Source organism: Oncorhynchus gorbuscha, linkage group LG22, assembly GCF_021184085.1.
Source record: "Oncorhynchus gorbuscha isolate QuinsamMale2020 ecotype Even-year linkage group LG22, OgorEven_v1.0, whole genome shotgun sequence".
NCBI lineage: Eukaryota > Metazoa > Chordata > Actinopteri > Salmoniformes > Salmonidae > Oncorhynchus > Oncorhynchus gorbuscha.
In genome coordinates this window covers 20,217,313-20,241,653 of record NC_060194.1, presented here as the reverse complement: position 1 = coordinate 20,241,653, position 24,341 = coordinate 20,217,313, and the positions used below count along the sequence as shown (strand labels likewise).

Sequence of the window (24,341 nt, the reverse complement as noted above, 5' to 3'; positions counted from 1 at the left end):
CTCTGACCCATTCTCAAATCTTTGGAAGACTGAAACAGGTTTCCCTCAAGCCATGTTCCTTGTATTTAGCATCATTAATCATTCTTTCAATTCTGACAAGTGTATCAGTCCCTGCCGATGAAAAACATCCTCACAGCATGATGCTGCCACCACCATGCTTCACTGTGGGGATGGTGTTCTCAGGGTGATGAGAGGTGTTGTGTTTGCTCCAGACATAGCATTTTCCTTTTTTTCGTCTCATCTGACCAGAGTACCTTCTTTCCTATGTTTGGGGAGTCTCCCACATGCCTTTTGGCAAACACCAAATGTGTTTGCTTATGTTTTTGGCCACACTTCCGTAAAGCCCAGCTCTGGATTGTATGACATAGTGGTCCAATGGACAGATACTCCAGTCTCCGATGTGGAGCTTTGCAGCTCCTTCAGGGTTATCTTTGGTCTCTTTGTTGCCTCTCTGATTAATGTCCTCCTTGCCTGGTCCGTGAGTTTTGGTTGGCGGCCCTCTCATGGCAGGTTTGTTGTGGTGCCATATTCTTTCCACGTTTTAATAATGGATTTAATGCAGCTCCTTGTTCAAAGTTAATGATATTTTTTTATAACCCAACCCTGATCTGTACTTCTCCACAACTTTGTTCCTGACCTGTTTGGAGAGCTCCTTGGTCTTCATAGTGCCGCTTGCTTGGTGGTACTCCTTGCTTAGTGGTGTTGCAGACTCTTGAGCCTTTCAGAACAGGTGTACACTGAGATCATGTGACAGATCATGTGACACTTAATATTGCACACAGGTGGACTTTATAACTAATCATGTGACTTCTGAAGGTACTTGGTTGCACCAGATCTTATTTAGGGGCTTCATAGCAAAGGGCGTGAATACACATGCACACACTATTTTTTTAAACAAGTTTTTTGTTTTCATTTCACTTCATCAATTTGGACTATTTTGGCTATGTCCATTACATGAAATCCAAATAAAAATCTATTTAAATTACAGGTTGTTATGAAACGAAATAGGAAAAACGCCAAGAGGGATGAATACTTTTGCAAGGCACTGTAGTAATGTACCTGCACTGAGCAACCAGTAAGGGGTTAGGGGGCCTTCCTGCTTGTGGTAAATGGACAGAGATTTCAAAGGTAGAATTTGCTCCAATCAGTTTGAATGAATTTCCACTTTACCTAATTTACACAAACTACATCTACAATCAAACCCTGTACTTGGAATCTATTATAAACCAGTCTGTGTTTGAAACACAACGAACACAAGTTTCACCACCCAGGTGTGGATGGATTGTGACGCTACTAGACAGTTGGTTCGGGCAGTAGTTGTGCTTTCCTAATCAATATGCCTTGATATTCTTGGACAAAGAGAGAGAGAAACAGAGACAGAGTATAGATACCTAGGCCCCAGTTCATCCTCGCATCTCCAGGTGAACTCTCCGAAGCTCTCATAACGCTGGTTGTAGTGGTAGAGCACACGGTGCAGGGTGGGAGAGCCCAGATCCATCAGCGTATTGTAGGCCGTCTGCTGCTCCTTGCCACTTGTGTAACCATTGAACAGGTTGTAGATCTTGTCTGCAATCTCTGTAACAACACAAATCTAATCTCAGTACTGTATGTGGAGACAAGACACGTGCGTCTACACGTTTTCAGATTAGGAACTACTGTTAGAATATTAGTCTGAAAACCAAGATACAGATACTGAAAGTGTCCATCCATGCATGAGAATGCCCACCTTGTGCTTTGACATCATCCACAGCAGGGCAGGGGGTCTTGATGGTGACCTCACTTGGGCTGGAGCGACGGCCTGTGTTGTCCACTGCCCAGAGCCTAAACCTGTAGACCAACACATATAACTAGTGTTTGTTCATTGCAATGGGAGTGCATGCTACTGCAATAATACAGTGTGTGCAACTGCTAGTTTTTCAGGCTGTGAAAAGACAAATGAAAATGACCCTGAATGAAGTGGTGGATATTTAATATATTCAATTATATTGTGACAAAATCATTACATTTTCTGATTGACTGTTGTAATGCGATATAACTTGCTAATAAAATTCTGACAATAGGCTACATTTATAAAGTAAGTGCAACCACTTGTTAACATTTACTTGAATTATACCGCCATCTAGTGTAAGGAAACATTAACAACTACCACCTGCAGAGGTGCAGTGCCAAGTGAAAGGCTACACTCCCCTTGCAAAGTCTTCACATTTGCTGTCTAAGTGAATACATTGTCTGTCGGCCCTGCATTAAAGACCATAATTGGTTAAAGAATTGGTTAAAGAAAGGTTGGTTAAAGAAGGTTAATTGGTTAAAAAAAGTATACCAGTTTAATTTAAGGACCAACAAATTGACAGCCGTGCCATATAGACTGCAAAATATTTGGGAAGAGATTTCTGACGTACCGATTCCATGGCACATGGTTTATGAAAAGACACACAAAATGACACCGGATTCAAAAGCTATTATTTTTCAACTAAATTATTTTACAAAATTCTTGCAAACAATAGAATGCTATTTATATGGGGGATACAACCTTCCCAGCTCTGCCGATTTTGCTGCAAAGAGGCAGAATCATTAGAATATTTTTTTATCACTACTGGGCGATCTGAAAAGTCATAGTCAATCGATCAATAATATAATACTTTTAGCAAACACGTTTCTTTTCAATGTACAACCTGTAGGAACAAATGAAATAGAAAGGTTCGGAAATGTTGTGAAACATCACAGAACAGTTGAAAAAGAAATGTCAAATAGAAATCCAATATGGATGGTGTTAAGAGATTGATGGGAGGGGTTGAATGGAGCTGAAGGTTGGGACTAATAACAACAAGATAACCAATGTAAAACACACAGGTCAATAACTTTTTTTGAAAAGAGCACAGCATGAAAGACATGGCAAATCAAACCGGAAGAACATCATACATATATGGGAGAGGTTGAGGGTAGAGGAAGGACAAGAGTTAAAAACAATAAATACAATTGTAAAATAGACTGTGTTTAAAAAAATATATATATTTTTTTTATGTACATACAGTTGAAGTCGGAAGTTTACATACACCTTGGACAAATACATTTAAACTCGTTTTTTCACAATTCCCAACGTTTAATCCGAGTAAGAATTCCCCGTCTTAGGTCAGTTTGGTAACAAGAAATTTGTGGAGCGGTTGAAAAACAAGTTTTAATGACTCCAACCTTGTTTTTCAACCACTACACAAATTTCTTGTTAACAAACCATAGTTTTGGCAAGCCGGTTAGGACATCTACTTAGTTCTTCCAACAAGGTAACATGCCTGAAGGTAACACGTTCATCTGTACAAACAATATAAACACCATGGGACCACGCAGCCGTCATACCGGAAGGAGATGCGTTCTGTCTCCTAGAGTTGAATGTACTTTGGTGCGAAAAGTGCAAATCAATCACAGAACAACAGCAAAGGACCTTGTGAAGATGCTGGAGGAAACATGTACAAAAGTGTATATATCCACAGTAAAACGAGTCCACAGTAAAACTGACCCACTGGGTATGTGATGAAAGAAATAAAATCTGAAATAATTCATTCTCTCTACTATTATTCTGACACTTTCACATTCTTTAAATAAAGTGGTGATCCTAACTGACCGAAGACAGGGACTTTTTACGAGGATTAAAAGACAGGAATTGTGAAAAACTGAGTTTAAATGTATTTGGCTAAGGTGTATGTAAACTTCCGACTTCAACTGTAAGTCAATTGCATTCCCGTCTGTCAGTTATCTCACTCTCCACTTCTTTCACCCTCATTATCTCACTCTCCATCCCCTCTCTTTCTACCTCTATTCTTTGATCCTCTTCTCCATCTTTCTCTCTTTGACCCCTCTGTATCTCTCTCTCTCTCTCTCTACCTCTTTATACCCCTCTTCTTTCTCCCAATGATAATGTTTACCAGAAATGTGGAGTGAATACAATGCTGTTGATCCTCTGTATTGAAAGAGACAAGAGGTTTTAATATTGCTGTCCTTCAATGATTCTGAACCAAATTTGATGTGCATCCGCATCTGCTTTGCTTGCTCTTTGGGGTTTTAGGCTGGTATATGTACACCACTTTGTGACATGTTGCCCTAAGAGTTGAGCATCTTATTCAAAATGATTCACAGCTGTAAGGGCTGCCAAAGGTCCTTCCACCAAGTATTAACTCCCGAGTGGCGCACTGCATCTCAGTGCTTGAGGTGTCACAACAGACAATCTGGTTTGAATCAAGGCTGTAACCCAACCGGCCATGATTGGGAGTCCCATATGGTGGTCCACAATTGACCCAGCGTTGTCTGGATTTGGCCAGTGTAATTTTTTCAGCGGCAGGGACTGGTAGACTAGTCAGGATAGAGGGAAATATGACCGGAGCAAAGTACAGAGCGATACTTGATACTTGCTCCAGAACACTCAGGACCTCAGACTAGGGTAAAGGTTCATCTTCCAACAGAACAACGACCCTGAGCACACAGCCAAGACAACACAGTAGGAGCTTCGGGACAAGTTTCTGAATGTCCTTGAGTGGTCCAGCCAGAGCCCAAACTAGATCCTCTCTGGAGAGACCTGAAAATAGCTGTGCAGCAACACTCCCCATCCAACCTGATAGAGCTTGAGAGGACCAGGAGAGAAAAATGGTAGAAACTTCCCAAATGCAGGTTTGCCAAGCTTGTAGAGTCATACCCAAGAAGACTCAATCGCTGCCAAATATTCTTCAACCAAGGACTGAGTAAAGGGTAAATTGTAAAAAAAAGTTTGTCAGTCAAAAAAAACGATAACACATTTTTGAATAAAGGCTGTAAAGTAACAAAATGTGGAAAAAGTTAAGGGGTCTTGTCATGTTCTGACCATCGTTCGTATGTGTTTTCCTTGTTTTAGTGTTGGTCAGGACGTGAGCTGGGTGGGCATTCTATGTTGTGTGTCTGGTTTGTCTATTTCTATGTTTGGCCTGATATGGTTCTCAATCAGAGACAGGTGTTAGTCATTGTCTCTGATTGGGAAACATATTTATAGGTAGCCCGTTTTGTGTTGGGTTTGGTGGGTGATTGTTCCTGTCTCTGTGTTTGCACCAGATAGGACTGTTTAGGTTTTCGCACGTTTATTGTTAGTTTATTCATGTATAGTGTCTTTATAAATTAAACATGAATAACCACCACGCTGCATGTTGGTCCGCCTCTCTTCACAAGAAGAAAACCGTTACAGGTCTTAATACTTCCTGAATGCACTGTACAATACATCTTGACCAATAAGACACTGAGGTAGGTTACTGTCTGGTCTCAAGACAATAAGAGAACTTAAGTTTTGTAAAATTCAGTTTCCTCTTTGGAACGTACAGAGCTGAAATTGCATTTTTGAATTACCAAAGCTGAACCTGATATATTTTGTGATAAAGTTCAGATATTCTGAAGAAATAATTAAGTGCTTTGCTAACTGTACAGCACAGGCATAGATAAATTCAATGAATAAAGGAAACATTTGGAAAATAACTGAAGACACCTGTAACAACTTAGCTGAATAGCCTGCCAACAAGAAAACTGACCAGAAACAAAATTATGTAAAGATTTGTATTTGTATTTGTATTTATTATGGATCCCCATTCCTGGGGTCCAGCAACGCATTTGTATTATTAGAGGACATTACATTTCACAACACTTTCCACAACACATTAAGTGTGGCATGTCATTAGTAAAGATTGGAGAAAGTAAGTGCCTAGACAGCTGCCCTGGGGAATTCCATCTGGATTATGTTGGAAAGGCTGCCATTAAAGAACACCATCTGTGTTCTGTTAGACAGGTAACTCTTTATCCACAATATAGCAGGGGGTGTAACGCAATAACACATTTTTCCATCAGCAGACTATGATCGATAATGTCAAAAGCCTCACTGAAGTCTAACAAAACATCTCCCACAATCTCTTCATCACCAATTTCTCATCCATGTGTGTAAGCACCGTGCTTGTTGAATGTCCATCCTTGTAAGCGTGCTGAAGTCTGTTGTCAATTTGTTTACAGTAAAATAGCATTGTATCTGGTCAAACATGCATAAGTTTCCAAATATTGCCAATGAAAAAATCATTAAAGTAATTGGCAATATAAGTGGGGTTGTGATGAATGAGCCATCTGAATCAATGAATGATGGATCTGAGTTTGCCTTTTGCTCATGGTGTAACGGACCGTAGTTGATCCCTGATCGGTACAGATCAACCCCCACAGTTTGGCACGCATGTAAACCGTGAAAAAATACATTTTTTCTGCCGCTGTTACTTTTTGAAGTAATAATTCCCTAAATCTTGATGCAGAGTTGCAGTGAAAAGAAAAAGACAAGACAGATGTGTCCTGTGTTTACTCCAAAGCCTTTAAGGTTGATTTGATTATGTGAAGAGTGCAGTTGTTTGTACTGTCCACGTGAACGGGGCATGTTGAATCCCAACAAATCAATCCTGGATGCTCGCGTTGCAAAAAGCAAGGACAAAAGAGCAGTGACAGCCATGGCTAGCAGAGGAGGTGAAGAACTGGAAAAGCCTCCCGCTTTAAGTCTCACAAATGGGAGCATTTTGGCTTCCCTGTCAAATAGTATGATGAAAGAAGGGTTGTGGACAACACCGTTACGTTGTGTAGGCATCGTGCCACAAGAAGGCCGTATGATCATGGAAAAACATCGAGCATGGACACATTTTTAAAGTGTCATCACCCTGGAGTGTCAGTGGCGGGAGCCAACTCAGCCAAGAGACAACTTCTTTAAGCAGCCCTTTGCTAAAGCCATCACCAAATTTATTGAGATGTGTATCACTGCAGACATGAGGCCATTGTCTGTTGTGGAAAACAAAGGGTTTAAAATGATGGTGAAAGTGCTTGAGCCATGCTCGCGCACCCGATCTTAATGAACAGGAAAATATCAAAATGAAGCACTGAAACTGCACCGTCTGTGTCCACGATCCTACCTCTGAAAACAAGGATTCTACAATCCATAGCCCCAAGTGAGGAAGACAGCATCATCACTAGAGATGTCTCACCTAGACCCTGCCCTACGCCGGAGGACAAACAGTGATCTCACAACTGAGATTGTGGCCACTGAAGAGGTAAAAAAATAAATACGAGTGAATTACTTAAATAATAAATATACTGTCTAATCTTAGTCTATTCTATTGCTTTTAGAATCATCCATTTTTTATTTGGAAAAATAATGGCTTTTATTAAATGTTATTGCCACAATTATTGTTCGATGAAATATGAAAATAAATAATGAGTTTAAAAACCCCAGGGTTTGATGGCATACCAGTAGAGGTATAGCAAGTATTCTTTGATATACTAAAAGCTCCATTGTTAGATTGTTTTAACTACTCCTATAGAAATGGTAGTCTGTCAGGTACTAAGCAGGAAGATCTGATTTCTCTATTATTAAAACAAGACCGATGGCAAATATAAAGATCCATTCTATCTAAAAAAAAACTGGAGGCCCCTTACACTTCAAAGTTGTGATGCAAAAATACTAGCAAAATGCATAGCACTCACAATTAAAAGGGTTTTACCGGTATTGTTCATCCTGATCAGACAGTTTTTTTTACATGGGCGATACATTGAGATAATATACGACAACTACTAGAAATAATAGAATATCATGAAACGCATAAGAAGCCAGAAATGGTGTTTATAGCGGATTTTGAAAAGGCAGTTGCTAAACTAGGAATGGATTATATTTATAAATAACTGGATTTTTCAATTTGGTTAATTTTCTTATAAAATGGGTAAAAAATAATGTATAGCAACACCAGGTGCAAAATAGTAAAAAATGGCTACTTCTCACAGAGTTTTGAATTGTCAAGAAGAGTTTAACAAGGGTGTCCCGCAGTCTCCATACCTATTCGTTATGGACATCGAAATGCTAGCTATTAAAATCAGATCCAATAACAACATTAGAGGATATGAAATCCAAGGCTGAAAAACAAAATGGTGTCCATGTATGCCGATGACTCAAGTTTTATATTAAGTCCGCAAGCTCGATCCCTGCAATGGCTCATTGACGATCTAGATAACTTTTCTGTACTCTCTGGACTAAACCCTAATTAGTGTACAATATTACGTATTGGATCCTTAAAAAATACAACTTTTACATTACCCTGCAGTTTACCTATAAAATGGGCTGATAGAAAATGTGGAAAAATAGACAAATTCCTGCTACCATGGAGAGGTAAATACCTGTCTATTTATGGAAAAAATGCCCTGATAAACTCCTCAGTCATCTCAGTTTACTCACTTATGGCACTGCCTACTCCTGATGATTCATTTTTCAAATCATATGAGCAAAAAATATTTAGCTTTATCTGGGATGCTAAACCAGACAAAATAAAACGTGCACATCTATATAATGAATAGGGTAGGTTAAGATTATTAAATATAAAATAACTAAACCGCTCTCTAAAAGCTTCACTCATTCAAAACTTTTATTTGAACACTAAATGGTTCTCAGGTAGATTACTAAGAAAAGCTCATCCATTGTTTAAAAATGACCTTTTTGCAGATTGCCATGACTAATTTTTGATTGATTGAACATTTTTCAATGTATCTCTTTTTCATACAAGCATTGCAGAGCTGGCTACAATTTTGATTTCACCCCCCCTGAAAAGATAGAACAAATATTACAGCAAATATTATGGCTGAACTCAAATGTGCTGGTTGATAAAATACCTGTATTTATCAAGATGTTTGAAAAGGGTATTTTGTTATTAAATTACATTGTAAATTAGAATGGTAGAGTTATGTCTTTCATGGAGTTATCAGAATTGTACAGACATGTCTGCTCAATCCAAGAATACAACCAATTTATTACAGCATTACCCCAAAAATGGAGGAGGCAGGTGGCAGCAGGAGATAGGGAACTGGTCTGTCTGCCAAATGTAAAGGATCAAAACTGGCGGAGGAATTAAAAATAGCATAAATAGGAAAGTATACCAGTTTCATTTGAGGACCAGAATGTTGACAACTGTGTCATACAGATTGGAAAATAGTTGGGAAGAGATTTTTGATGTACCGATTCCATGGTACAGGGTCTATAAGTTGATATATAAAACAACACAAGTGTCACGAACCTCGCTGAAGAGGGTGCTTCTTCCTGTTCGGGCGGGGCTCGGGGGTCGTCGTCACCGGCCTATTAGCTGCCATCGATTCTTTTTCTGTTTGTGTTGGTCAGTGGTTAATTGGGTACACCTGTTTTGTATTAGGGTTTGTTTGTAGGGTATTTAAGGGCACTAGGCCCTCTGGGTATTTTGTGCGGGCTTGTTTTTTGTTACTCTGTGTTTGATGGTGTGATTTGTTTTCTTATCTTTATTCTCTGGTCTATTTTGTCCTGTTGTTTTGGACTGGCAACCTATATACGCCCTGTGTGTTGGCGTGATCATTTTTCGGTTGCAACCGGTGTAATAAATTTGATAAACGACAGAACCCTGCTCTCTGCGCCTGATTCCATCCACCACTCATAGTTATTCGTAACAGCAAGATTCAAGACTTTGTGCTTTTCAGCTAAAATTATTATATAGAATTCTTGCCACCAACAAAATGTTGAATATTTGGGGCATAAAATCATTGAAACACTGCAGATTTTGTTGTGAGGATACAGAATCAATAGACCATTTATTTTGCTATTGCCCTCAGGTAGCCTGTTTCTGGTCTCGGGTTCAGGAATGGCTGACAATGCATACCATTGATTTAAAATTGACCCTAGAGATAGTACTGTAAGGAGATCTGGAGAGACCGGGTCAGTCAATTACTAATACTCTTAGTAAAAGTATTTATCTTCAACTCACAATGTGTGGATTCTATTCGATTAGACAGATTGAAATTGTGCATTAAACATCTCACAGCATAGTTGAAAGATGTTTTGTGTAGAAACCCCAAGTGAGTTGCGAGCAGAGATAGATGGGATGGGCTGAGGGAAGCTGAGGGTTGGTATGTGGAATTGGAGACAAGTAGGAGTAGAGTTTCTGTGTGGGAGATAGAATGGTCAAATTTAAAACAAATAAAGTCAAAATAAAACAATAAAAAGTACATTTGAATGACACCAAGTGGCAGTGTTTTTGCCTGAGGCTGATGCCGTGTAGGTGTTTGAACACATGCATATTAGCGGTCGACCGATTAATCAGAATGGCCGATTAATTAGGGCCAAGTTTTCATAACAATCGGAAATCTGTATTTTTGGGCACCGATTTCCGATTATTATATAATTTTTTTATACCTTTTATTTAACTAGGCAAGTCAGTTTAGAACACATTCTTATTTTCAATGACTGCCTAGGAACTGTGGGTTAACTGCCTTGTTCAGGGGCAGAACGACAGATTTTCACATTGTCAGCTCAGGGGTTCCAATCTTGCAACCGCACAGTTAACTAGTCCAACGCTCTAACCATTTGCACTCCACGAGTAGCCTGCCTATTACGCTAATGCAGTAGAAGCCAAGGTAAATTGCTAGCTATTATTAAACTTATCTTATAGAAAACAAACAATCATAATCACTAGTTATAACTACTAATCAAGTTTAGCAGGCAATACTAACCAGGTGAAATTGTGTCATTTCTCTTGCGTTCATTGCACGCAGAGTCAGGGTATATGCAACAGTTTGGGCTGCCTGGCTCATTGCGAACTAATTTACCAGAATTGTATGTAATTATGACATACATTGAAGGTTGTGCAATGTAACAAGAATATTTAGACTTAGGGATGCCACCCGTTAGAATAGAATAGAAGAATAGATAGAATACCGAACGGTTCCGTAAACGTTTTGTTTTCGAAATGATAGTTTCCGGAATCGACCATATCAATGACCAAAGGCTCGTATTTACGTGTGTTATTATGTTATAATTAAGTCTGATTTGATGGAGCAGTCTGGCTGAGCAGCAGCAGGCCCGTAATCATTCATTGAAACAGCTCTTTTTTGCGTTTTGCCAGCAGCTCTTCGCAAGCACAGCGCTGTTTATGACTTAAAGCCTATCAGTCTATCTGGTGTAACCAATGTGAAATAGCTAGCTAGTTAGCTGGGTGTGCGCTAATACTGTTTCAAACATCACTCGCTTTTAGATTTGGAGTAGTTATTCCTCTTGCGCTGCAAGGGATGTGGCTTTTGTGGAGCGATGGGTAACGATGCTTCGAGTGTGGCTGTTGTCAATGTGTGAGGAGGGGGACGGAAGCTGTACTGTTACACTGGCAAAAATATAGTGCCTATAAGAACATCCAATAGTCAAAGGAGAGAAATAGTCCCATAAATACTATATTAACTACAACCTAAAACCTCTTACCTTCGAATATTGAAGTCTCATGTTCAAAGGAACAGCCAACTTTCATATGTTCTCATGTTCTGAGCAAGGAACTTAAACGTTAGCTTTTTACATTACTTTCTCCTCAAACACTTTGTTGTTGCATTATTTAAACCAAATTGAACATGTTTCATTATTTATTTGAGGCTAAATTGATTTTATTGATGTTTTATATTAAATATAAGTGAAAAATAAGTGTTAATTCAGTATTGTTGTAGTAAATAATAATATATAAATCGGTCGATTAACCGGTATCATTTTTGGGGGTCCTCCAATAATCGGTATCGACGTTGAAAAATCATAATAGGTCTACCTCTAATGCATATACACACATTCTCATTCAAATAAACACATACAAGAAAACATGCATTCATGTAATAGTGCCAGACATGCAAACATATACAGTTGGCATTGGTGTTATGATTTTAGTTGTTCTTGATGTCCTTTGTTTTAAATGTATTATTATTATTATTACATTTGATTTGCATTATTGTTTTCTGTTCTCTTCTTTTCCTTTTTTCTCTTTAGTTCTTGGTTGTTAATGCATTGGGGGGGGTGGAATTAATTATATATATATATATTTCTTCCTGGGGGGGGGACTGTGGGAGGGGTCTCGAATGGTTGCGGGACAGCTATTGGGGAACTGTGGGGGGGGATCTTGGAGGGTTCGGGTTCACGTTTTCTGGCCTGGTGGTAGATCAGTCAACATGCCCTTGAGCAGGGCATTGACCCTGGATGCGTCTGTGTCGCTCTGAATGGGAATCTGTTGGATGACCGGTATGATGTAGTTTTTGAGATGCTTCACTGCAAGTATATTGTACGTTTCGAATATTCAATAATAAAAAAAATCAATTAAAAAAAAAGCTTTTTACTAGTATTGTTTCTCATTTAATTTTGTTTGATAGTATACTTTATTTTTTATTTTGTTTAGACACATTTCTCAAATTGCAGTACGTTTGCCAATCGGTTGTGTAGCCTGACATATTTGTCATTCCTTCTGCCTCATCCCTCTCAGCCCTAGCATTTTCAGTTCCTCATCAATCCACGGGTATTCAACCGTTTTTACAGTCATTTAATAAGCAATTTCATAAATGTGTCAAGTGCAGCACCTGTTTGCTCCTCATTACACTTCACAGACCAAGAAATATTCTTCAACATAGGAATCACTACAAAAATTATTGTATGACCTCATACACTATATTAGGAACAGTCTTTGGAACGTTGGTGTTCCTAGATATGGTTACTATATGGATTTGGATACTGCTTTAAAGCAAATTTCTGCAGCATTAGTAAAGATGTGATCAATACATGTTGATGGTTTCATGCCTGTGGTGTTTGTAACTAGCCTGGTAGGTTGACTGATAAACTTTAGAGTTTTCTATCCAGCTTCTAAAACTGTTACAATTATGTCTGTGAGTATAACAGAACTGATATGGCAGGCGAAACCCCAATGTTTTTTCAGCCTACCACTATTTACAATGGCTGCCTAACCACTATTTACAATGGCTGTCACTTTTACTATAAATCCTCCCAGATTGCAGTTCCTAAGGCTTCCACTAGATGTCAACAGTCTTTAGAAAGAGTTTCAGGCTGGTTTTTGGAAAAATGAGCCAGAAATTGTAGTTTTTCTAGGTGGCTCCCATTTTGGCTGTAGTGTTTCCAAGCGCGTGAATGAGAGCGCGTTCTTTGGTATTTTTCTCCGGTAAAGACAATAACGATTCTACGTCTTAAATTGTTACGTATTAGGGTACCTGAGGTTTGATTATGAACGTAGTTTGACTTGTTTGGAAAAGTTTGTTAGTAACGTTTGGGATTAATTTTGTATGCAATTTGATGGAGGAAAACTGGGTGGATTATTGACTGAAGTGTGCCAGCTAAACTGAGTTTTTATGGATATAAAGGACATTACCAAACACAAGGACCATGTGTGATGTAACTGGGACCTTTTGGAGTGCCAACAGAAGAAGCTCAAAGGTAAGGCATTTATTACATCGCTATTTCTGACTTTCGTGTAGCACCTGCCTGGTTGAAATATGTTTTTCGTGGTTTTATATGCAGGGCGCTGTCCTCAGATAATCGCATGGTGTGCTTTCGCCATAAAGCCCTTTTGGAATATGGCACAGCGGCTGGATTAACAAGTTAAGTTTTAAATATGAAAGTTAAATATTTATAATTCAGTAGTTTGAATTTTGCGCTCTCCAATTTCACCGGATGTTAGCCAGGTGTGACACTACCGGCCCACAAGAAGTTAAGCTACATGTTAACGTGAGCTATTTTCAACACGTTTCTGGGATGCTTGATTGTTTTCATTGCTTTACTGGGAAGTTTAGCAGAAGTAGACATGCTCATGTTATTTATGTTAGTGCAGGGTGAGCTGCACACAGTGGACTTCCTACTAGGGCGCACTGCCTCAGTGCTAACAGTATAACTGTGGTTCATAGGCACATGATTACAGCATACAATAGCTGTAGGCTCAGCAGAGGCATTCAGGGCAATTAGATGGATATCAATTTGATTGCTTACATTGAGTCTTCCAACGCCACTGGGATAATGTACGTTTTCTGAAGAATTATGACAACTCAGAAACAATGGTAGTGACAGGTAGGGATTAACTGAGCTGGGTGTGGGTCATTGATAAGTCATTGTCTCAACGCAGCCTTATAATGCTGTGAAAAGATCCAGGAACACAAATGATTTGGGTGGATACCATCATCTTTATAATGAGCTTTGTTTCCTGAAGGTATCAAAATTGTCAACAAATGTTATACCCACAGAGCTGCAATAGTCAAGTAGCCAGTTACGGAGGGCTACAAGTCTGCTGAATCGTTCAATGCCACGATTTAGGGAGGGCCAGATATTATGGGGTGTTTGTTGGTGTTCTTTCAAATATTTCTTCATCTGTTCTGAGCTGCCCTTCAAAATGTCATTGAATCCCACATGAACTATGATACTCAATTTCCTTATGCAGGTTTAAAATGTTTGGAAGCAGCTCATTGATGTCCTGTTTTTGCTTGGGTTATTCCTATTGCTATACATCAGAACCATTTGAAAAGACAACATGCTCAAGATGAGTTTTTCATCTTTCCATCCTTTGTGTAATCTTTTCAGTTTGGCTGCCCCATTTACAGTGCATGTGTGAGGTACTGTGCTCTGACCTCTTTCTCCCCTCTCTCTCCAGATGAAATCTCGCGTCTTGTGACGGCCGGCCGCCCAACAACCTGCCTGCTCGACCCTATCCCCTCCTCTCTTCTCCAGACCATTTCCGGAGACCTTCTCCCTTACCTCACCTCGCTCATCAACTTATCCCTGACCGCTGGCTACGTCCCTTCCGTCTTCAAGAGAGCGAGAGTTGCACCCCTTCTGAAAAAACCTACACTCGATCCCTCCGATGTCAACAACTACAGACCAGTATCCCTTCTTTCTTTTCTCTCCAAAACTCTTGAACGTGCCGTCCTTGGTCAGCTCTCCCGCTATCTCTCTCAGAATGACCTTCTTGATCCAAATCAGTCAGGTTTCAAGACTAGTCATTCAACTGAGACTGCTCTTCTCTGTATCACGGAGGCGCTCCGCACCGCTAAAGCTAACTCTCTCTCCTCTGCTCTCATCCTTCTAGACCTATCGGCTGCCTTCGATACTGTGAACCATCAGATCCTCCTCTCCACCCTCTCTGAGTTGGGCATCTCCGGCGCGGCCCACGCTTGGATTGCGTCCTACCTGACAGGTCGCTCCTACCAGGTGGCGTGGCGAGAATCTGTCTCCTCACCACGCGCTCTCACCACTGGTGTCCCCCAGGGCTCTGTTCTAGGCCCTCTCCTATTCTCGCTATACACCAAGTCACTTGGCTCTGTCATAACCTCACATGGTCTCTCCTATCATTGCTATGCAGACGACACACAATTAATCTTCTCCTTTCCCCCTTCTGATGACCAGGTGGCGAATCGCATCTCTGCATGTCTGGCAGACATATCAGTGTGGATGACGGATCACCACCTCAAGCTGAACTTCCGGCAAGACGGAGCTGTTCTTCCTCCCGGGGAAGGACTGCCCGTTCCATGATCTCGCCATCACGGTTGACAACTCCATTGTGTCCTCCTCCCAGAGCGCTAAGAACCTTGGCGTGATCCTGGACAACACCCTGTCGTTCTCAACTAACATCAAGGCGGTGGCCCGTTCCTGTAGGTTCATGCTCTACAACATCCACAGAGTACGACCCTGCCTCACACAGGAAGCGGCGCAGGTCCTAATCCAGGCACTTGTCATCTCCCGTCTGGATTACTGCAACTCGCTGTTGGCTGGGCTCCCTGCCTGTGCCATTAAACCCCTACAACTCATCCAGAACGCCGCAGCCCGTCTAGTGTTCAACCTTCCCAAGTTCTCTCACGTCACCCCGCTCCTCCGCTCTCTCCACTGGCTTCCAGTTGAAGCTCGCATCCGCTACAAGACCATGGTGCTTGCCTACGGAGCTGTGAGGGGAACGGCACCTCAGTACCTCCAGGCTCTGATCAGGCCCTACACCCAAACAAGGGCACTGCGTTCATCCACCTCTGGCCTGCTCGCCTCCCTACCACTGAGGAAGTACAGCTCCCGCTCAGCCCAGTCAAAACTGTTCGCTACTCTGGCCCCCCCAATGGTGGAACAAACTCCCTCACGACGCCAGGACAGAGGAGTCAATCACCACCTTCCGGAGACACCTGAAACCCCACCTCTTTAAGGAATACCTAGGATAGGATAAAGTAATCCTTCTCACCCCCCCTCCCCCCCATTAAAATATTTAGATGCACTATTGTAAAGTGGCTGTTCCACTGGATGTCATAAGGTGAATGCACCAATTTGTAAGTCGCTCTGGATAAGAGCGTCTGCTAACTGACTTAAATGTAAATGTAATGTAATGTAGGTACGTGGCTACATGTGTGGAGGATAGCAGGCTGTCTGATGAAGGGAGCAGAGTATGAGTAGTAGAGAAAGGAGAGGGAAGGTGGAGGGGAGCCGAAGGAACTTTGAACTCCTAGAGCATGGCAAAATTCATTACACCGATTGACTTTAAACACAGAGTTAAGCGTTCCATGCGGTCATTAAAAACACACTGGCCACCAGGCAGCACAACATTGACCTCACATGGGTTTACGTCACCACAATATCATCTTGTGTTACTACAGCCACAGGAACAAAACACACTGTAATGTCCAGTAACACAGAAAAGGAATAACCATAAACTACTGTCATTACACCTGGCAATGACCTCACTTAAAATACACAAGACCTCCCAAAGAGTTTTATGAGGTTTATCATTTTGCTTATAAACAAAAGTCATTATGATATACAGTTGAAGTCAGAAGTTTACATTCACCTTAGGCAAATACATTGAAACTCAGTTTTTCACAAACCTAGTAAAAATTCCCTGTCTTAGGTCAGTTAGGATCAACACTTTATTTTAAGAATGTAAAATGTCAGAATAATAGTTGAGAGTGATTTATTTCTGCTTTTATTTCTTTCATCACATTCCCAGTGGGTCAGAAGTTTACATACACTCAATTAGTATTTGGTAGCATTGCCTTTAAATGGTTTAACTTGAGTCAGACGTTTCGGGGAGCCTTCCTCAAGCTTCCCACAATAAGGTGGGTGATTTTTGGCCCATTCTTCCTGACAGAGCTGGTGGAACTGAGTCAGGTCTGTAGGCCTCCTTGCTCGCACACACTCTTTCAGTTCTGCCCACAAATTTTCTACAGGATTGGGGTCAGGTCTTTGTGATGGCCACTCCAATACATTGACTTTGTTGTCCTTAAGCCATTTTGCCACAACTTTGGAAGTATGCTTGGGGTCATTGTCCATTTGGAAGACCCATTTGCGACCAAGATTTAACTTCCTGACTGATGTCTTGAGATGTTGCTTCAATATATCCACATCATTTTCCTCCCTTCATGATGCCATCTTTTTTGTGAAGTGCAGCAGTCCCTCCGGCAGCAAAGCACCCCACAACATGATGCTGCCACCCCCATGCTTCACAGTTGGGATGGTGTTCTTCAGCTTGCAAGTTCACCCTTTTTCCTCCAAACATAACGATGGTCATTATTCCATCAGACCAGAGGACATTTCTCCAGGTTATGTTCATATAGGACCCGTTTTACTGTGGTTATAGATACTTTTGTACCTGTTTCCTCCAGTGTCTTCACTTCACAAGGTCCTTTGCTGTTGTTCTGGGATTGATTTGCACTTTCGCACCAAAGTACGTTAATCTCTAGGAGACAGAACGCTTTTCCTTACGGAGTGTATTGATGGCTGCGTGTTCCCATGGTGTTAATACTTGCGTACTGTTTTTTGTACAGATGAACATGGTACCTTCAGGCGTTTGGAAATTGCTCCCAAGGATGAACCATACTTGTGGAGGTCTACAATTGTTTTTCTGAGGTCTTGGCTGATTTCTTTGGATTTTCCCATGATGTCAAGCAAAGAGGCACAGAGTTTGAAGGTAGGCCTGGAAATACATCCACAGGTACACCTCCAATTGACTCAAATAATGTCAATTAGCCTATCAGAAGCTTCTAAAATCATGTCATAATTTTCTGGAATTTTCCAAGCTGTTTAAAGGCACAGTCAATTAGTATATGTAAACTTCTGACCCACTGGAATTGTGATACAGTTAAATAATCTGTCTGAAAACAATTGTTGGAAAAATTACTTACTCATGCACAAAGTAGATGTCCTAACCAACTTGCCAAAACTATAGTTTGTTAACAAGAAGTTTGTGGAGTGGTTGAAAAACAAGTTTTAATGACTCCAACCTAAGTGTATGTAAACTTTCGACTTCAACTGTACTTCCAGCATAAATGTTATATTTTACGTATTTGTGATAAAAAAAGACAAATATGTACATTGAAATAACATCCCAAATAGTTGACAGCCCTGAATTTTTCTGAACCGTCTCAGTGCTTCTGCTTCCAATAGGGCACTTTCCCTTTTATTCCCAATTAAATAGCCAGCATCAGCTGCGCAAAAGTGGGGTTGTGATGGAGATGTGAATGAGGATGTGTTCAATCCTCAGTTCCGAAGCTTCTCTATTCCGTTTATTTTGTTGGTTTTAAACGTGTGTTTTGTAGCCTAATAGAGTTTACCCAGGATCGGATCCACTCTTTGCGTCCATGGACTACACCCCTCTGACTACAACCTTTTTGTATACGGTGTTTCATTTGTTTTAATGTGATGTATACTGTGATGATTTATGTAGTTAGTTGTAGTTGAGGACTTAGTAAGAGTTGATACGCTTTATAGTTGTGTGGTAAAATAATTGTTATATTGATTGTATGATTTGATACTGGGTGTACGCTACACTTGTATGAACGGACAAACATTGCGTGACTAAGGTCACTTGAGTTCCCTGAACTTCTTTACCGGGCTGGACTCTTTTTTTGGCCCGAGGTACAGGACATTTCTGGAGGAACCAGAACTCATTGTGTTATTATTATATGTGTGTGTAATCATTTGTTGGTAATACAACCCACACAAAAGTATCGTTGTTTTTGAAGTTCTTTCCAATGTTTTAAGGGTTTATGAAAAGTGTATTTCCATGCTGACTTTTACATAAGTCGTTTGTATTGGTGTAGACTTGACGGACCAGATGGGACTCATTCCCTCCCAAACCAAAAGGAGAAACCAATGTTTTCTCTGGTAGGCACAACCTACCTGGCACCCCTATAAATAATAACCTCAAGTCAAAACGGTTACTTAAAAAATGGCTCCCCAGATGGGACAGCTCAACATTGAGAACTAACCAAAGCAAATCTTTTGTGTGGAATTAAAACAATGGATTCACCCCAAGAAAATGTGCTCATCCATATCCTACCTGTCAATGGGAATACACAGGGCCATTCTGATCATCAAGCTGACAACACAAATCAATGTGAATGGAGATAATGGAGTTGATTTGGACAAGAGCCCTGGGAATCTGAATGCTCGGTCTGGACCACCGGCCACAGGAGGTCTAACCAGTTACTCACTTATTGACATGGAACTGTGTGGAAGTACTGAGCTAGCCCTCCCTCTGACACCCAACCTTCCGCCATTGTCTGGTTTATCTCATGAGGTTGTAGTCGTACAACTTCAAGGTGACATCCTTGATATTCGTCGGACTCAACAACATCTCCAAACTCTAATCCACCATAAATTCAAATGTCTGAGGGAAGAGCAACAACAGAGTGCCATGGAATTCAGAAACTCACTGAGGACTCTAACCCATAGTTGACAGAGCTCAGTGAGAGTGGAAGATGGGAAATTACCGGTGCCATGGACAGGCAGTTTGACTACCAACGAAACCAACTCACTGCCACTCTCCAATAGCGCCTGCAACATCACCACACTGAGTTCTTCAAGGACGTTAATTCCGTTTTTTTCTCCCCTGGTTAACACTGTAGACCACTTGGAGAACAAGCTTTCTAATTGTGTTAATGTTAGATGACGTGTCTGTGGACATGGCCTCCATTAGGCACAACTCCATGCATAGAGCTTCTCTGGTGTCCACTTCTGTTCAGACCACTGAGGGCCAAGCTGGAACCTCCGAACCGCCAAGACAAGGTCATGCTGCAGCCACCCTTTGCAGGATGCAATCCACCATGCATCCTGGTGTTCATTTTTATATTCCGATAACTCCCTCCCCCTCTACTTCCTCAATCCCTCCTAGCTCTTTTGTTCATGGTCATTTGAGTAGATGTCATGTGGGGGCGATGCCCATTAATCTCTTTCAGCTAGGGGGCACTATTTTTATGTTTGGAAAAATAACGTTCCCAAAGTAAATGGCCTATTTCTCAGGCCCATATGCTAGAATATGCATATAATTGTCAGATTAGGATAAAAAACACTTAAGTTTCCACAACTGTCAAAAATATTGTCTGTGAGTATAACAGAACTGATATTGCAGGTGAAAACCTGAGGGAAATCAAACCAGGAAGTGGCTTCTATTTTAAATGCTCCATGTTCCATAGCCTGCCTTCGCTCCATTTTAAAGGGATATCAACCAGATTCCTTTTACTATCGCTTCCTCAAGGTGTCAGTCTTTAGACATAGTTTCAGGCTTTTATTTTGAAAAATGAGCGAGAAAGATCACATCGTGTTAGGTGTTCACATGAGTTTTGCTTGCGCAGCCATTGTCTCTCCCTCCTACTGAAGAAGACAGTCGCGGTTGATATATTATCGATTATATATTTTAAACAACCTGAGGATTGATTATAAAAAACGTTTGACATGTTTCTGTGGACATTACGGAGACTATTAGGAATTTTTGTCTGCGTTGTCATTACCGCTCGAGCATGTGGATTTCTGAACATAATGCACGAAACACACGGAGGTATTTTGGATATAAAAATAATATTTTTGGAACAAAAGGAACATTTATTGTGTGGTGTCCAGATTGATATCGCACACAATTGCTACTGGTTTCCATACAATCTGAGCACGAATCATTTCTTCCAATCAGAAGCTACGAAGTTACATGATTGGGGATCAAATGTGGCAGTCTTCTCTGCCGTTGCTCCGGTACCACTAACCCTTGCTAATCCTTCTGATGATCTCCTTTTACCGGCTGTGAGAAGAGCTCAGCTGGAACAGCCAGAGGAGTTAAGGCTGTTGGAACAGAATAATGCTGATGTATGTACTTCTAATAATAATAATATATGCTATTTAGCAGACGCTTTTATCCAAAGCGACTTACAGTCATGTTCAAAGCGAGGAAGCACCGGGCTCCAGAAGCACAAAATATTCCTTACACAGGAAATGCCGATCAAGCAGAAGCCATATCGTTTGTCCCCAGCGACGCTAATCATCCAAAAAGGACTCATTAATGATATGTTAACACAAGATATAATAGAACGTTCCTCCTCTCCCTGAGCTGCTCCTGTTGTCCTCATCCCAAAAAAGACTGGTGGTCTTAGATTTTGTGTGGACTATAGGAAGACCAACAGAGACCAACGAGATCCTGGAGTCATTGTCTGGTGCTGTTGTGTTCACTACCCTTGACCTCAATAGTGGTTATTGGCAAGTTGAAATGGACCAGGAAAGCAAGGACAAGACTGTTTTTGTCTGTGCTGAGGGCTTGTTTTCCTTTAAGGTGATGCCCTTTTGGATTAAATAATGCACCTGCCACTTTCCAAAGACTCATGGAGATTGCGTTAGGTGAGCTCAAATGGAAAATCTGTTTAGTCTGCCTGGACGATATAATGATCTACTCCCAGAACAGAGAACAACACTTTCAAGATCTTCAAGCATCTTCAAGCTAAGAGAAGCTGGTCTGACCTTGAATATGAAGAAGAGCAACTTCTGCCAAACCTCCCTGAAGTTCCTTGGCCATATTGTGTCTTTTGACGGCATTCATGTGGATCCTGAAAAGACAAAGGCTGTACAAGACTTCCCTGTGCCAACCACACTCAAGGCCCTTCAACGGTTCCTTGGGATGGCTGGATTGTACCATCGGTTTGTTTCAAACTTCTCCCAGGTGGCAGAACCCCTCAACGCGTTAGAGCGCAATTCCTATGGACGGCAGAGTACCAGACCTCCTTTGAAACCCTGAAACGACACCTCGTCACACCTCCCATTTTAGTTCATCCCAACTTTTATTGCCCTTTTGTTGTTAACACTGATGCAAGTGATGTTGGACTTGGTGCTGTCCTAGTCCAACAGACTGGACTTGGCACTGATGAAGTGCTAGCGTTCGCCAGTTGGACATTGAATGGAGCAGAACGGAACTACTCCACAACCGAGCAAGAGTGCCTTGCAGTTGTCTGGGCTTTGGAAAAGTGGAGGTACTACCTGGAGGGAAGACACTTCACTGTGGTCACTGACCATTCCTCCCCTGTGTGGGTGTTCAAGACCAACAAACCAAGTACCAGACTCATTAGATGGGCTCTACGGTTGCAAGAGTTCACCTTTACAGTAGAATACAGGAAAGGAAAATACAACACTGTTCCAGATGCCTTATCCAGAGTTCCTGCTTGTGGTAATGGTGGCCCTCATCTTACATGTGCTACTGTCCTGTCTAGCAGTCGAGACCCAAAACTGACTTTCCCATCTCTGATGGGGCCATTTGGAAATCCCAACAGGATGATCCAGAATTACAGGCTTTGTATCAGACTATCCTGGAAGATGGAGAAAAGATGGTCAATCCTACCACAAAGCTGACCATCATTGAAGACAAAGTCTACCGTGTTGTGCAACTACCTCACAGAACCCTCTACCAAATGTATATACCTGAAACTCTACGCCTTCAACTGCTTCAACATTTCCATGAAGACCCATTAGCTGGTCATGTGGGCAGGTTCAAAACCTACAAGCGGTTGCAAGCATTACTGTACTGGCCATATCTGAGCATGGATGTGAAGTCACACATCCAAAACTGTCAGGTTTGTCAAATGTACAAACCAGAAGGTAGTTGCAGCAAACGGTGGTTACCCGACCTTGGGAAATGTTCGGAGTGGATTTGATGGGTCCATTTCCTAGAAGCTCCAATCAGAATGTGTACATGCTTGTTTTTGTTGATTACTATTCAAAGTGGGTGGAGCTCTTTGCCCTGCATCAGGCAACAGCGAGGACCGTCTCTAACATCCTTACGAAAGAGATCCTGACTCGCTGGGGAGTGCCTGATTACATCCAGTCTGATCGAGGTTCCCAATTTGTCTCTGATCTCTTTGAGGAGACCTGCCAAAGATGGAACCTGAGACAGAAGTTGACCACGGCCTATCACCCACAGACCAACCTCACTGAGAGAGTAAATCAAACCTTGAAGACAATGGTTGCTTCCTATGTAGGGACCCAGCACAAACACTGGGACAAGCACCTTCACGAGTTTCGATTTGCCCTGAATTCTGCTGTGCAAGAGTCCACTGGAGTCACACCTGCAGAGCTGAACCTAAGTCGTCCCCTCCGAGAACCCTTGGATATGGTGCCAGAACCCCAGCAGCTTACTCCAGACGCTGCTTGCTATGACCAGGTAGTCCATCTCCACGACTTGAGAGCTCTTGTCTCAAAGAACATGATCCAGGCTCGACTCAAGCAGAAGAGAAATTATGATAAGAACAGACGAGACATGCAGTTCCAGCTTCGTGATTGGGTGTGGCTTCGCTCTCATCCTTACTCGAAAGCTGAACAATTCTTCTCGGCCAAGCTCGCTCCTAAATGGCAAGGACCATATAGGATTTTGGAGCAGCTGGGCCCTTTGAACTACCGAGTGGTGAAAGAGGACACAGGTGAATATATGCGCGTTGTCCATGTCTCACGCCTTAAGGCCTGTTACCCCTCGGCTGGGGAATTGGAGGCGATTGAGCACCGCAAGGTCCTGGATATCTTTGAAGAGGAAAGTGAGGAGACTTTTCTCGGATTCCCAGACCCAGAAGTCTCACACCTTAAAGCCTGTGACCCCTCAGCTGTGGAGCGTGAGCTCCAAAAAGTCATGAATATTTTTGTAGAGGAAAGTGATGAGGAGACCTTTCTCGGTTTCCCCGACCAAGATGTGCCTTCCAGTGCAATGGTCGGCTTTTTCCAGGGGAGGGGTTTTGTGATGGCCCTGAATTTTTCTGAACCGTCTCAGTGCTTCTGCTTCCAATAGGGTGCTTTCCCTTTAATTCCCAATTAAATAGCCAGCATCAGCTGCGCAAAAGTGGGATTGTGATGGAGACGTGAATGAGGATATGTTCAGCCCTCTGTTCCGAAGCTTCTCTATTCTGTCTGTTTTGTTGGTTTTAAACGTGTGTTTTGTAGCCTAATAGAGTTTACCCAGGATCGGATCCACTCTTTGCTTCCATGGACTACACCCCTCTGTTCTTCCTGGCCTTTCTCCGCCGGAGATCTGTTGGCAGATTGGATTGGACTGTCTGGCTGACCGACTGACTACAACCTTTTTGTATACGGTGTTTCATTTGTTTTGATGTGATGTATACTGTGATGATTTATGTAGTTAGTTGTAGTTGAGGACTTAGTAAGAGTTGATACGCTTTATAGTTGTGTGGTAAAATAATTGTTATATTGATTGTATGATTTGATACTGGGTGTACGCTACACTTGTATG

At 41.5% G+C, this 24,341-nt stretch overlaps 1 protein-coding gene across 10 annotated transcripts in view; it reads right to left on the bottom strand.

Moving 5' to 3' along the window:
• The window catches only part of LOC124009716 (astrotactin-1-like), a 276,537-nt gene that overhangs the window by 8,076 nt on the left and 244,120 nt on the right, over positions 1-24,341 (bottom strand). For all 10 annotated transcript variants that reach the window (XM_046321826.1, XM_046321828.1, XM_046321829.1 and 7 more), the window contains 2 exons: positions 1,727-1,827; positions 1,392-1,575 (listed from right to left, as the gene is read on the bottom strand). In XM_046321826.1, coding sequence (XP_046177782.1) covers positions 1,392-1,575; positions 1,727-1,827 — 285 coding nt within the window. The remainder of the gene's footprint in view (positions 1-1,391; positions 1,576-1,726; positions 1,828-24,341) is intronic.